The sequence below is a fragment of the Cicer arietinum genome, chromosome 5 (assembly GCF_000331145.2).
Source record: "Cicer arietinum cultivar CDC Frontier isolate Library 1 chromosome 5, Cicar.CDCFrontier_v2.0, whole genome shotgun sequence".
Lineage (NCBI taxonomy): Eukaryota > Viridiplantae > Streptophyta > Magnoliopsida > Fabales > Fabaceae > Cicer > Cicer arietinum.
In genome coordinates this window covers 77638970-77652483 of record NC_021164.2, presented here as the reverse complement: position 1 = coordinate 77652483, position 13514 = coordinate 77638970, and the positions used below count along the sequence as shown (strand labels likewise).

Sequence of the window (13514 nt, the reverse complement as noted above, 5' to 3'; positions counted from 1 at the left end):
AGAGTGTGGTAATAGTGGGGAAAGAGAGTGTTGCAAGTGGAAGTGTAGCCTTGATTTGATGAATGACATTGTTAGTTAATGTTTGATAAGACACTGAACCCGGTTCAATTGAGAGGGATAACAAGAACACCAGCTCTGATGCTAACTTGCCGTTCGGGAACTACCGTCACTTTTTAAAGTGAAGAAGAAATTAGTTATTGGCGGCGCGCCCTGAACTGTAAAAGACCTTTGTTTTTTGTTTCCGGTTAAGAGCCAAGACTCAAGCATGGTGAGAAGACAAGATGATGAATATGGACCAGGGCCTGTAGAATTAGCGAATTGGGCTTCTAAAATAATGGACCAAATTCACTTATGCTGTGTTGATGTATAAAATAAATAAAATTTTATCCTATGTTTGATGTATAACAGAGAAAATTTTATCCCATATCCCACACTTATATTCCTATCCTAGATTTTATACAAGCTATTCTCTCTTTTTTTTTACCCTTCTAAATCCAATTTGGATTTCCGAAAACTTTTCAAAACAAATTTAAGAATTTATGTATTTTAAAAATTTGAACTTTATATATTAATTTTTTATTTTAAAAAGTTTCAGTATTATTAGAATGTATCACCACACAGTGTTATTAGAATGTGAATTTAGTTTTTGAGATTGGGAATAATTTCTGAATTATTCAATTAGTTTAGTATTTATATGGTTGATTTAGTTCTTCAAGTATTCAATAGAATGGGCTGCTGGCTGCTGCATCTATAATATTGTGGCTTTGTCATAGAGAATTCTAGAATTTGTAGTTGAAATTGAAATGTCTGTATTCTGTAAGCATAGGCTAGGTTCATGGAAAGTTGAATTCCTACATAGAATTTGTGGTAAATTTCTGAAGACTCTAGAGTTTGAGTGGGAAGTCTTAGTTTACTTCTTTGAATTCTTGTGGTAGTAAACTGTTGGGATTTTTATTGTATTTAAAATGTCAATTCTACCTATCATTTTGAACAGTCAAAAGTAGAATGTGAGTGCTTGATTAATCTTGCCAAGCCTTTCATGGCAAAATCAAGTGTTGTCGATATCAAGACAGGAAAGCGTACAGAAAGCAGGATTTCCTGATGCTAAGGCCAAATTTAGTTCTGTGCCAGGGTGGAATGATTTATCCGAATGTGCTAGAAAGGGTCTATCAGTGAAACCAAAAACCACACTAGATGCATCTAGTTTACATGGTTATAAACTATTAAATCCTGTAACTGGATCAGCCGTAAATATATTGAGGAGTTCAAAGTTAAGGCATTGCCTGTCCAGGTACTTCTAAAGACTAAGGATGAGCCTATTGTTTTCCTAAAAATAGGGGTCAAGAATTTAACGATGACTTATAAAAAACTAAGTGGGAATTTCATCCCTAAAATCTCCATTCTCAGACTAGATATATAGGCTTGAGCAAGTGGATATATTATGGTTTATTTGATTTTTATTTTGAAAACAATTTTATAATATAAATTTAAAAAATTCTTTAAGACAAAACAAGAACTCTTAGATATTGACTTAATTCTAAGGTGATGGTTCAATTAAGCTTCGCACATGGGGAACTAAAAGAAGTATCATTAGATTTAATCAATTGGTCTAGATTTGTTAGAAATATAAATGAGAACATTCTCACATTCACATACGCAAATATGCCCCACCTCTCCCCCATTTGTTTGTAAGCATGTCATGGCGAGTTTTTGCAAGTGCGAAATTTCCTAGAGTTATTTAAAACAATCAGATCCACAGTTCTTTTGTCAAGCCTTTTGTAAGTGTATGATTCGGATCTTCTAGCTCGCGCTACTAAAACTATCCCTAGAAAAACACACATAAATTCAAGTGGCCAAAGAAGTTCACAAATGGGACCTTCAGATCCAAAGAGAGTAGCAACATCTGCCAAAAATAGTTCTCATATCAAGAATTATGAAACTGCAATCAAGGGCATTGATGACTTGAAATTAAAGAATGATGATGCACATCAATAATTTCTCACATTTTTTACTGATATAAAAATTTGAGTTGACCTTCCCTCTGTGGTGTGGTTTGCTTCAATAAGTTCACAGATTCCATTGACCATAGTCTTTTGCGTTTCCTCTTAATTTATTACCACTACCAGTTGTTCCTAACACATCATCTTATGTGCGGTCGTGGATCTAAAAATATTATTTATTGGGGGTAAGAAAATAAATATAATATTTTTTACAAAAAAAATCAAATAAAGACTCCAACAGTTATTAATTAAAAAAAAAACATGAAGATTTAATTGGTCTTAGAAATAAAAAAGGTAATAATTTATAACATTATAAGTTTTATAATTAAGTGAGTTAAAATAATCTATAATATTTTTACATAAAAATATTTGATTCTCTAACTTTAAAATAAAAGAAGGTGAAGTGTATAAGAATGGAAGGGAGAAATATAATATAATGGGAGTAAAGATGTAAGAGAATTAGAAAAAGTGTGGTGAAGGCGAACATCTATTTTTTGTTATATGTTTTAAAGTGTAAAAAATAAATAAATTTCCCCTTATAAAAAGGTTGTGGGCAAAAGTCTCGTTAACATTTGAGTTTGAACTCCGATTAGACAAAGTTCTACAAATGTGTTTAAAAATTTTAGAATTCCTTTTCATGAATATAAAGTTTGAGTTTTCTAAAAAAGTTTGTGTTTTAGAAAATTTAAAAATGTTTTTCTGGTACACAAAATTCGGATTTTCTAATTTACATTTGTGTTATGGATGTTTTTTTTTAAGTTTTTTTTTATAATTATTTTTGAAAAAAATAGAGTAACATAGGTAATTGCATAAAATGTGGAGGTAAGAGTATAAATGTGAGGTAGGTATAAGGTAAATTTATCAAAATTCTATGGTTAAAAATATATCATCAAATTAAGTCTCTAAAATTAAAAATCCCCTAAAATTAAGTGGGCTAATTGGATCTATAGACCCACTTTTTTTCAAATATTTTTTTTTGGGAAATTGCTTTTCAATATTTTTCCAATAAATTTTCAAAATTTTTATGAGAAAAAAAAAGATTTTGAAACTTTTCTGAAAAAAAAAATGTTTGAATTTTTTTTAGAATGATTTTTTCATGAGAAAAAAATATTTTGAAATATTTTTAAGAAGAATAATTCTATTTTTTTAATAAAAAAATATTTCAAATAATTCTTTTTAAAATAAAATATGATTTTTTTCTTATAAAAAAATTCATATATTATTTTGGAAAAAATCTTAGTTGACAAGACAATGAACACATGAACCCTTCACTTATACCCAAATAAAATAAAATAATAATAATGAGTTGGGACCTCCAAAAATTGTCAAATCATAATTAAAGGGCTTGGTAGAATGTTCCTTAAAGGGAGCTTAACACTTTAGAACTTAATTGACGACTATATAAATATCTATCGGTAAATATGCAATTTGATCAATCACTTTATTAATTTGTATCAACTTAATCTTTCACTTATTCATAATTTCAAAATAGTTTATTTATTTATTTCACTATTAATTAAGTTAGTGTCAATTCAAATTAAATAAAAATGAACTAACATGTTAACTACCACATAATCAAATTTTGAGGATCTATTTAATACTTTTTAGTAATGAAATCTTGCCGGTTGCCGTGTTTGCTCAATAATGTTTGAGAATATTTTAGTATTTTTTAAAATAATTATTAAAAGTTAGAAATCTCTTGTTTTATGATATACCAAGTCAAAAATCTTCTTATTCCTCACACTCTCTAGCACTTAAACCTTGTTCACAAGCTTTAGCATAATCTCATTGTGTTCTTTCATAACATTTGATTGTTGTCTCTGTGCTATTATCATTCGATTAGCCTGGTCATAAGTTCACCCTCATTTTTCAATATTTATCCTCTTCTTGAAATGCAATAATCCAAATCATCAATGGAAGAAAAAACTATAATAAATGATAAAAACCATAATAATGAAAGAATCAACACAAAAATAATTTAAGTTATTTAGAGTAAAACCCCCTAAAGAGATCATAAGATACAAACAATCAAAGTAATTAAAAAAAGTGCATATTTAAACATTATCTTTCAAATAGGACAACTAAAGAATGGTCGATCCGAGTTTGCGTATGTCCTTGAAATCGTTATCATAGTTTTGCTCATACAAAAACAAAAAGAACTGGATGATTTTTCTCAATACACGATTTATCAAACCCTAAATTACCAATAATGCTTTTTCTTTTCATAGATGGAGTAAATCGAGAGCTACCACCCATCTTATCATATCGTTTTTCCAAATATAATAAAATTTATAGAAAATAAACATAGGTGGAACAATACATTAATGGAGGAAGGAAATAAAATTAGAAAGGAAGACTTCTCAACAATGTGTTGTATAAAAATACAATTCATTGCTAAATTTTATTGTCTATTAGTAGGTGTATATGACAACTTTTCAAATTTAAACAATATCAATTAAGTTCTCGAGATTGACTTACATGACACTTAATATAACAATTTACTATGATCAAATGAAAGATTAAATTGATACAAATTAACAAAGTCATAAATGAAATTGAGTATTTAATCTGAAACCTTGTGTTAGATTATAATTCCTTCATTGGATGGGTTTAGAAACTTTGACTAAACTTAAATGTTGAGGCGGCCTTGGCATTGGAACTTCAAGTAAGTCTAATATTGCAATGTTTGGTACAAAATGTTTGGGGCGCTATCAACAATCTCCACGTCCCAAATGCTTAAATTTCTAAATATCTTGGTGATAAACATTTGTTGCGTGCCACTATTACTCCTGTGTTTGGAGTACAACTATGAAGGCTATTAACGTCCTGAAGGTTGGTTGTACTTGTTTGCAGATTAATTTTTTCATTTTTAATGAGTTTGTATTGTATTGTTTCTTATATAAGTATTTTTTTGATCAAAATGCAATATTAAATAAATTGATACGATAGGAGTATAATCTGCTTTAATTTATCCTCTATTGCTATCAATGCTATTAATGAGCATTAAAAAGTATTTAATATTTTAATAAGCAATACTTTTATAACCGTGAAGGTTAATCATAATAATAAGGACTTGTGCCGCAAGGAAAGCTTCTCGTGCGCTTCAGTCTCCGACATCCGTCAACTTACTTGAAAGGGTTCTGAGTTCTGATTCACGATTAAAATCCCAGTCGCGCTGCTGTCAAAATCTTCGTCGTTCACAATGTCTGAGACAGATTCGGAAAAGCCACATGGTAAAATCATTCACATTAATCGCTGCGTTTTACATTTCCTTCCATTTTTCTAACGGAAAGTTTTACAGTTACAGATGAGGTGAAGGAAGAGACCGATTTACGACTCACCTATCGGAAGGGTGAAAACTTCGAAGAGTGGTATTCAGAGGTACACTACTTGTTCCATTTCCGTCTTAAACCCTAGCTCTCTCTCTATTGATATAAAAACAACTTTCTGACCTGTTTGATTGTGGCTTTCAATTACTCCTACAGGTTGTCGTTAAGTCGGAATTGATTGAGTACTACGATGATATTTCTGGTTTATATATTCTCAGACCTTGGGCAATTGCAATGTGGGAGATTTTGCATGTATGTTTCTTAACTATCTAATGCCGTTTATTGTTTTATACTCTTCATTAGCAAGCTACTGAGTCGATACATATTTAAAATTTATGACTCCTTCCAATTGGTGGCGTTTTTGTTTTGGAGAAATTAAGGGCATGTGAAAATTTATAATATGGCTTGGGGATTTGAATTTTAACGGTTATTAATTATTATTTTCTAACAGACATAGATAAAATGTAGGAAAAGATAAATTTCTCGACTACCGGGAGAGGTTGTTGGATCTTTGACAAATATCGTGCACAACATGATGATAAGGATTTAGTGAATGGGAACTTTGGATAATTCATAACTTCTATTAGTTGGTAAATTGGTCAGTTAGTTTTAGTTATGATCCATGGAACCCTGTTATAGACCTTGTTACATGTAGTAAAGTTTGCTATCGTTTGTTGCCTTGTATATACATGTAATATGTACTTTTGTAAATAAAATCATATAGTTCTTTTCAAAAATCTCAATAGGGAAACAAATCACACATCCCCTTCTTTTGTCCTTCCAATTAAAAGATAAAACCTCACACAAATTAATGACTAAGATAGAGAATGCTGATATTTAACAGGGTAAAGTTTATTTCATTCCTAGTGTAAAGATGGTTTGTTGCAAGTCCTTGCAGCCTAACTCATTCATTTCTTTTAGAATTGGTAGTTCATTTATGATTCCTTATTTTACTTTGTGAAAATGTAATTTGTTTTCATTTTCTAAATATGTGTTCATTTTCACTAGCTATTGAAGTGAACTATTTTGGTGGAGAGAATTAAATGCTTGTTAATAATGATGCATTTTCAGAAAATGACTAAATAACTCTTTTGGCATCTTGATTGTTTCAAGGAAAGTAGATAGTTGTTCACTTCAAGAGAGTCTCTCATCTCCTTGTTAGCAAGTAAATGTAACACGAGTTTTAGAAAATGAAAATAAAAATTATTTTACAAAGTAAACGAACCCTTTGATCCTTCAAACTTGCATATAGAATTACACAGTTATTTTATTTTCTGTTAAGCGATACTTAACTCAGACTTGCTTTCATATCAAAAACAAATGTGCAGGATTTTTTTGATCCAGAAATAAAGAAAATGAAGGTCGAGAACTGCTACTTCCCTTTGTTTGTGTTGAAGCCTCATTTGGAAAAGGTGAAGGACCATCATGATTCTTTTGATGAACAGGTGAGAGTTTCTGAATTTGGTGGTTAGGACATTTAACAGTTTCCGTTCATACCACACGGATTGATTGCTCTTAAAAATCTTTAGATCATTGCATGCTTAAATCATTTGTTGTTTCCTAATTGTTTTATCAATGTTTCTCATTTTACTGATGATGTTTTTGTGTTAAAATATTGTATTTAACATTTTTCTTTATAATAACTCTATCACTTATGCTGATTGTTATGAACTGAATTTAGATGAGGTGTACGAAATGACTGCTATGAACTTACAATTTCTTTTTATCCATCACAATCATTTATATTACCGTACACCTATGCATGGTTAGTTTTGTGTAACTGTCGTCAACGTTTGTGAGGAAAGTCTTCGTATCATTTAGGACGACTCTAAGTCTATACAACTTCATTTCTTCCTTTGAGGACATTATTAGTATTTTTTTATATTATTTCTTGCTCGTTTGCCAGGTTGCTTGGGTGACAAAGTCTGGAGAAACTACATTGGAAACTCAACTTGCTCTTCGTCCATCTAGTGAAAGTATCATGTATCCCTACTACTCTAAGTGGATAAGGGGACATCGTGACTTACCGTTGAAACTTAATCAATGGTGCAATGTTGTTAGATGGGAGATCGGAAATCCCACACCATTTATCAGGCACTTTTTTTTTACTTTTTTTCACTATGTTTTCTATTCTTCATGTTATAACAATGTGTTGGCTGCTGTAACATAATGAAAAGTTTAAAGCTTTAAATAAAATGCTTTAAAAATTCCAAAAATTGATATTCTGTATTGTGGTTATATGTCTTACATAGTGTCATAAAATCCAGCACGTTTTCTTTTTGAATGAATGTTCATCTGGTAGTGATTCAGGTGAATTATTCATAGTGAAGCAGGCTAGCAAAACACTTTTTTTCTAGATTGTTTTTAATCTGAACTTTGCAAGAAATAATACTTGTTAAATACTAATTTCTTATTGATATCTTAGATATTGTTTTTATCACACACATCTACTTTGTATGGAACTTGTTTATAGTCAATTTCAGGGTGCTTATACAATTTTTTATCACAGGAGTCGTGAGTTTCTTTGGCAAGAAGGACACAGTGCTTTTGCATCAAAAGATGAAGCAGATGCAGAGGTATTCAATCAAATAGTTATTTTAGGGATTTCTCGTTTGATCTATTTTCATTAGTAATCTTCCTTAATTTACGCATTTTGGTATCCGTAATGAGTCTTTAAGCACCTTCTCCTATCTCGTGCTTCCTTGTTGCTTCTGGTGCATACAATTTTCTGATACTAACATGTTCATAATTTCAACCCAAGCACGCAGACTGCTCATCTTTTAAAATTTTAGTTTTCAAAATTCTGTAAATTGTTATTGTTTCAGGTTCTTGAGATATTGGAATTATATAGGTGTATATACGAAGAGTATTTGGCAGTTCCTGTCATTAAGGGTACGAAAAGTGAAGTTGAAACATTTGGCGGTGCAATTTACACTACCACTGTTGAGGTTCATGTCTAACATTCTTCTGTGGACATTGATATGTTGTTTGAATGGTAAAAATTTAGAAGGTTTTTAAAATGTTGATGTTCAATTTTCCTAGGCATTTATTCCAAACTCTGGTTGTGGGATACAAGGTGCATCTTCCAATTGTTTAGGACAAAAGTTTGCTAACAAGTTTGAGGTCAACTTTGAAAATCAGAATGGACAGAAAGGCATGGTTTGGCAGAACTCATGGGGATATTCTACTCGAACTGTAAGCTTTTAATGTAGAAAGAATATATATACATTTGAGGATTCATTTATATATGTTTGCATTTTTATTTTTTTTCTGCTTTTATAACAGATTGGGGCAATGGTCATGGTTCATGGTGATGACAAAGGATTGGTGTTGCCTCCTAAAGTAGCATCCATTCAAGTCATTGTGATTCCAATGCCTCACAAAGATGCTGATGCTCAAGGAATCTTTGACAATTGTTCTGCAACTGTGAAATTGTTAAGTGAAGCAAAAATCCGTGCTGAGTTAGATTCTAATAATTACTATTCTCATGGAAGGAAGTGTATGGAGTGGGAAATGAAAGGGGTTCCTCTAAGGATTGAAATTGGACAAAAGGATTTAGCAAATGAGCAGGTTACCAATGTTGTTTGGTTGTTAATTTGATTCTTATATGTCATTTTATTTCTACCCTGTATGTTCAATGAAACACCCAATAAATGTCTTCAATTTTGCCCAGGTTCGTGCTTTTCGACGTGATAATGGAGCAAAGGTTGACATTGCTTATGCTGATTTGGTTGAGAAAATAAAGAAGTTGCTCAATAATATTCAGCAGAGTATGTTCGATGTTGCAAAACAAAAACGAGATGAATGTATTCAAGTCATTCATACATGGGATGAGTTTGTTGAAGCTTTGAATCAAAGAAAGATGATCTTAGCTCCTTGGTGTGATGAGAAGGTAGAAATTGTGTATTTTTTTATACAATTACAATAATCCAGGTGTAACAATAATATTCTTGCCAAGTTTTGAGATTTTAGGTGTTTTATTTTGAATTCTAAAATTATGAAAAACGCAAACACGCACTCTAGACACGACACTTGCATGCACCCGATACATACACTTGTAGTCCAAATTATAGGATGCCAACAGCAATATTTATAAAAGGTCTAATTTTGAGAATAAAAAGCTTTATATTTTCATCATCATATCAAATACAACTTGTTAAGTATTGCATTTTTTATAATGAATCTCACCACAAAATACTAAGAGATATCATTATAAATTTGAACAATCCTATGGTTGTGTTTTGGTAAAAGGAACTTTCTTGGTAACTGTTTTTGATCTATATAATGCTTCAGGAGGTGGAATTAGATGTCAAAGAAAGGACAAAGAGTGAGATGGGAGCAGCGAAGGCTCTATGTAGTCCCCTTGATCAGCCAGAGATCCTAGAAGGTAAAATCCTTGTTTCATATGTTTTTGTCAATGTTTGCTTCTGTTACTGTATGAACAATTCGCTGTATATCACAATTGATCTTGATGTTGCTTAATATTTAATCTTCCCAGTGATGTTTTTTCTTAATAAGACTGTGCGGTGTTGGTTTTACAGGCACGAAGTGCTTTGCATCAGGTAAGCCTGCAAAGAAGTGGACATACTGGGGAAAAAGTTACTAGGCGTATTTTGAGGTTTAATCCGTGTGTATCATTCCGTTTTTTCGAACATTATCTCAAATTAGCAGCGGCAAGAAACACAGTCCATTTCTTTTGTTAAACGATTTATTATTAAAATACTGCTACCCAAATTCTTGTGATATTTTTCAACCAAAGTATTTTTTGAGTATTGTGAAACATAGAGCACGGAAACCTAAAGAACACAAATAACAATTTACTAAAACACAATCGTCAAATTTAATTAAAATTATATGTCACTGCAAAATAATAAGTCAATTATGTCAGAGTTTAACTGCCGTTTCAGATACATAGAACTTAAGGTTCCCAAGTTGGTCAATCTAACCAAAATCCAGCCAACAAAAGAAGATCTAAAGACTAGAATAGCGTCTCCCCAAAAGCCTTCCTTTGATTGGTGGCATCGGCTTCTTCGCCACAATTTCGCAGGCTGTTTTGCGGAGCCTTCCACAGTACATCCTCTCATCATGGGAGTAAGAGTCTGAGAAGAGAACTCAACTCCAGCTGCTAAAAGCTCCCTCTTCTAAGCCTTCTATAATCAGTTTTAACGGATATTGAAAATCTACAATTTTGTAACACCTCACGCCTTGCGTAACTACCTCCTTCATGTTGTCTTTTGAAGATCTAAGAAGGGAGTATTCTCTCTTGTCCAAAACCGGGTCTGGAAGAAGCTGGAAGGTTGGAAGGAAAAATGCCTCTCACAAGCGGGAAAAGAGATTTTGATCAAAGCTACAGTGCAAACTATCCCCCACTACATAATGAGCTGCCATAAAGTTTTGATGAGTGCTACAAAGAGATAGAGTCAATGGTAGCTGAACTTTGGTGGGGACCAAAGGATGGAGCTCGGAAGATACATTGGATGTGTTGGAACAGATTGGCAAAATCGAAGTAAAGTGGGGGAATGTGATTCAAAGGATTTCAACATAGCGCTCCTTAGTTAGCACGGCTGGCGCCTACTGACTGAGGAGAACTCCTTAATGGAGCGGATCTTCAAAGCTAGGTACTACCCAAGAAGCTCATTCATGGAAGCTATGCTTGGAGAAGTATCCTCAGTGTGCACAAGAAGCCATGGATTTTTAATTAACTTAGAATTTACCATAAAAAGAATAACATCCCAGCCTGTTCTAACCCCCTTGACAGTAGCTTAGACTCTAATTCTGTTGAAGATAGATTTTTTTGTTGATGCTGGATGTTATGTAGGAGGATCCACAAGATAGGGAATGGTTTTTTTTGATAGATCCAATGCTGGCCGAGTTTGAACCTGTCTCTTTGACAACATCGAAGTTGAACCTGTTATGGCTGAAGCATTGGGTGTTTGTTGGTCCTTACAATTTGCGCTGGAACATAACATGAAGAGAATTTCTTTAGCTACTGATGCAGCTTTCGTTGTTAACAACCTCAATATTAAGTGTTGCTTAGCCGCCATTGATCCTATCATGCTAGATTGTAAAATGTTGACGAAACACTTTGAATTTGTGTCTGTTTATCATGTAAGAAGGCGCTTAAATGTTGTAGCTCACAAGTTAGTAGGTTTATCTAGGAGTATTGGCTCCAAAACTTGGATGGGATCTCTCCCACACCAGCTGCAAGCTGATCTTTTGTTTGTTTTTCTGTATGTTGATTGAATGAGTTTACCTTAAAAAAAAAACTATAATGTTCTCTATAATATACTCAAAAATAGTGCCTGTGTACTCTAGCCAACCCTTGTCATAATTAATGTCACGGACAAGAAATAAGTAAGTAAAATTTGACCAATTAAATTCATACTAGTGTATTGTATGAGTTACAAATTTGATTATGCCACGTCAACATCCAATGGTGGCTACCACATGGATGGATTTGGATTGTCTACCTTTGGCCTGTTAAAGGTAGAGTAACTTTAGGCAAATTTTGTGATAAAATAGGAGGGTATGATACTTATGATGGAGAGAGAATCATGAGAGAGAAAACAAAATGTAGAGAGATATAGAGAGAAAGGTAGGAAAAGGTAGAGAATCTAAAGTTAGAGAATCCAAATCCGACTTTGACCACTTATGACATTTTTTAATATGTTACAGTTTGGCTTCTAAGGCAGCAGGTCCTATAAAGCAATTTTAATAGCTCTGGCACACCTATCACATAGTATATATATATATTCTAGCTTCTCTTTTTTTCTCAATTTGCGTAGAGTAGCTTCAATCTTCTTTTTCAATTTTTGCAGAGTAGGAAAACATGTTATACATAATAGGTTTCAAATTTTTTTTTTTAAGTACAACTTGCATTTTTATTTTGTTAAATTATTAAGTTTATAAGATTCTATTTGCTAAAAAATAAGGGAAAGGTAGATAAGCCAAAGTTAGACAATCCAAATCCCACATGGATGAGACAAAAAAGGTTTGAAATGCACACAAAAAATTGTCGAAAGCTCTAAGAATAGTTGTATGTCCCTGGTAAAGTAAGGTGTTGCCTACAATTTTCATCACAAACGGCAACACTTTAATAAAATTGTAGTTGTAAGTGTCCTTTACTGAACAATTTTGAGTTCTTTAACAACTACAATGTTTAGCCGTTGCCATCAAAACACCGTTCCCATTGATTGCTTTTACATATCAGATTTTTGGTGAAATACCAACAGTTTTACACTGTACCGATTCTACAAATCATTTTCGGAGGTCTAATTTTTAATGGCTCGTTGTTAGCTACGCCAACACTTTTTAACTGCCGTATAACATCAAATGTATTTTTTTACTAAAAAATGTGTTGTTTCATTATTATTTGAATTAGAGGGAAATAATTTTAGTAAAACATAATTAGTGTAAGGATATTATTCAATTGATAATATAAAATTGTAATCTAAACCCAAATTAAAAAACTACGTAATAAAATCAAATACTTCGGTTTAATAAATAATGTCAATTATATATCATTCATATCAAAATAACATTATTCAAAATAAAATTTCATAATAAAATAAAATACTTAGATCTTTAAATGTATACCCTAAATCATAATGTCAATCACCATTAATCACAATCAAAATAACATCTTCAAATAACCATCAACATTTATAAAAATACTTAATGACCAAAATTTATCTCTTTATCTTGTGCTGTGAAACACTAAAACTCTTCATCATTAATATAATAAGTAAACAATAAGTACAAATATTTTCTTATAAAAAATAAAATAAAATAAAAATATTTTCATAAAAGTTAGAAATTATTTTTATAAGCTATCTTAGTAACTTATAGAAAAACAATTTATAGATATATTGTAAGTTGTTTTAAAAAATTCTCCCAAATAGTCTTGTAAATGTTTATATTAATAAATAAGCCCAAATGAATCAATCCCCAGCAATAAATTGTAAACACTTTAATAAAATGAACAAGTAATATGAATCACATCACATCACATCATGAATGCTACTGGTTTAACTCAATAAGAAAATGCTATTTCCTAAATTAGTATAAACTTTGCTCTAAAAAGAAAAGGAAAAAACAAATATGGTGAATATGATCTCACTCAATGTAATTGATCTCACAAATTAATACAAACATGAACAAAACAGAGGAAACTTAGAAGACAAGA

The 13514-nt window shown here is 31.6% G+C and overlaps 2 protein-coding genes across 3 annotated transcripts in view; one reads left to right on the top strand and one right to left on the bottom strand.

Moving 5' to 3' along the window:
* Window positions 1–2080, bottom strand: part of LOC101497621 (uncharacterized) — a 4577-nt gene extending 2497 nt beyond the window's left edge. The window contains exons 1-5 of the mRNA XM_073368868.1: window positions 2035–2080; window positions 1877–1903; window positions 1657–1728; window positions 1084–1200; window positions 147–302 (exon numbers count right to left, since the gene is read on the bottom strand). Coding sequence (XP_073224969.1) covers window positions 147–302; window positions 1084–1200; window positions 1657–1728; window positions 1877–1903; window positions 2035–2080 — 418 coding nt within the window. The remainder of the gene's footprint in view (window positions 1–146; window positions 303–1083; window positions 1201–1656; window positions 1729–1876; window positions 1904–2034) is intronic.
* Window positions 2081–5067: 2987 nt separating this feature from the next.
* Window positions 5068–10074, top strand: LOC101497954 (proline--tRNA ligase, cytoplasmic-like). Of its 2 annotated transcripts, none has more exons than XM_004500858.4 (12): window positions 5068–5233; window positions 5308–5381; window positions 5486–5581; window positions 6658–6774; window positions 7236–7423; window positions 7839–7905; window positions 8155–8277; window positions 8372–8524; window positions 8615–8899; window positions 9003–9221; window positions 9623–9716; window positions 9871–10074. In XM_004500858.4, the coding sequence occupies exons 1-12, from the start codon at window positions 5203–5205 to the stop codon at window positions 9933–9935; spliced, it is 1512 nt and encodes a 503-aa protein (XP_004500915.1). In that variant the 5' UTR covers window positions 5068–5202; the 3' UTR covers window positions 9936–10074. The 2 variants fall into 2 exon arrangements, with proteins under 2 accessions (XP_004500915.1, XP_004500914.1); XM_004500857.4 differs by having other exon boundaries at window positions 5302–5381.
* Window positions 10075–13514: the final 3440 nt, after the last annotated feature.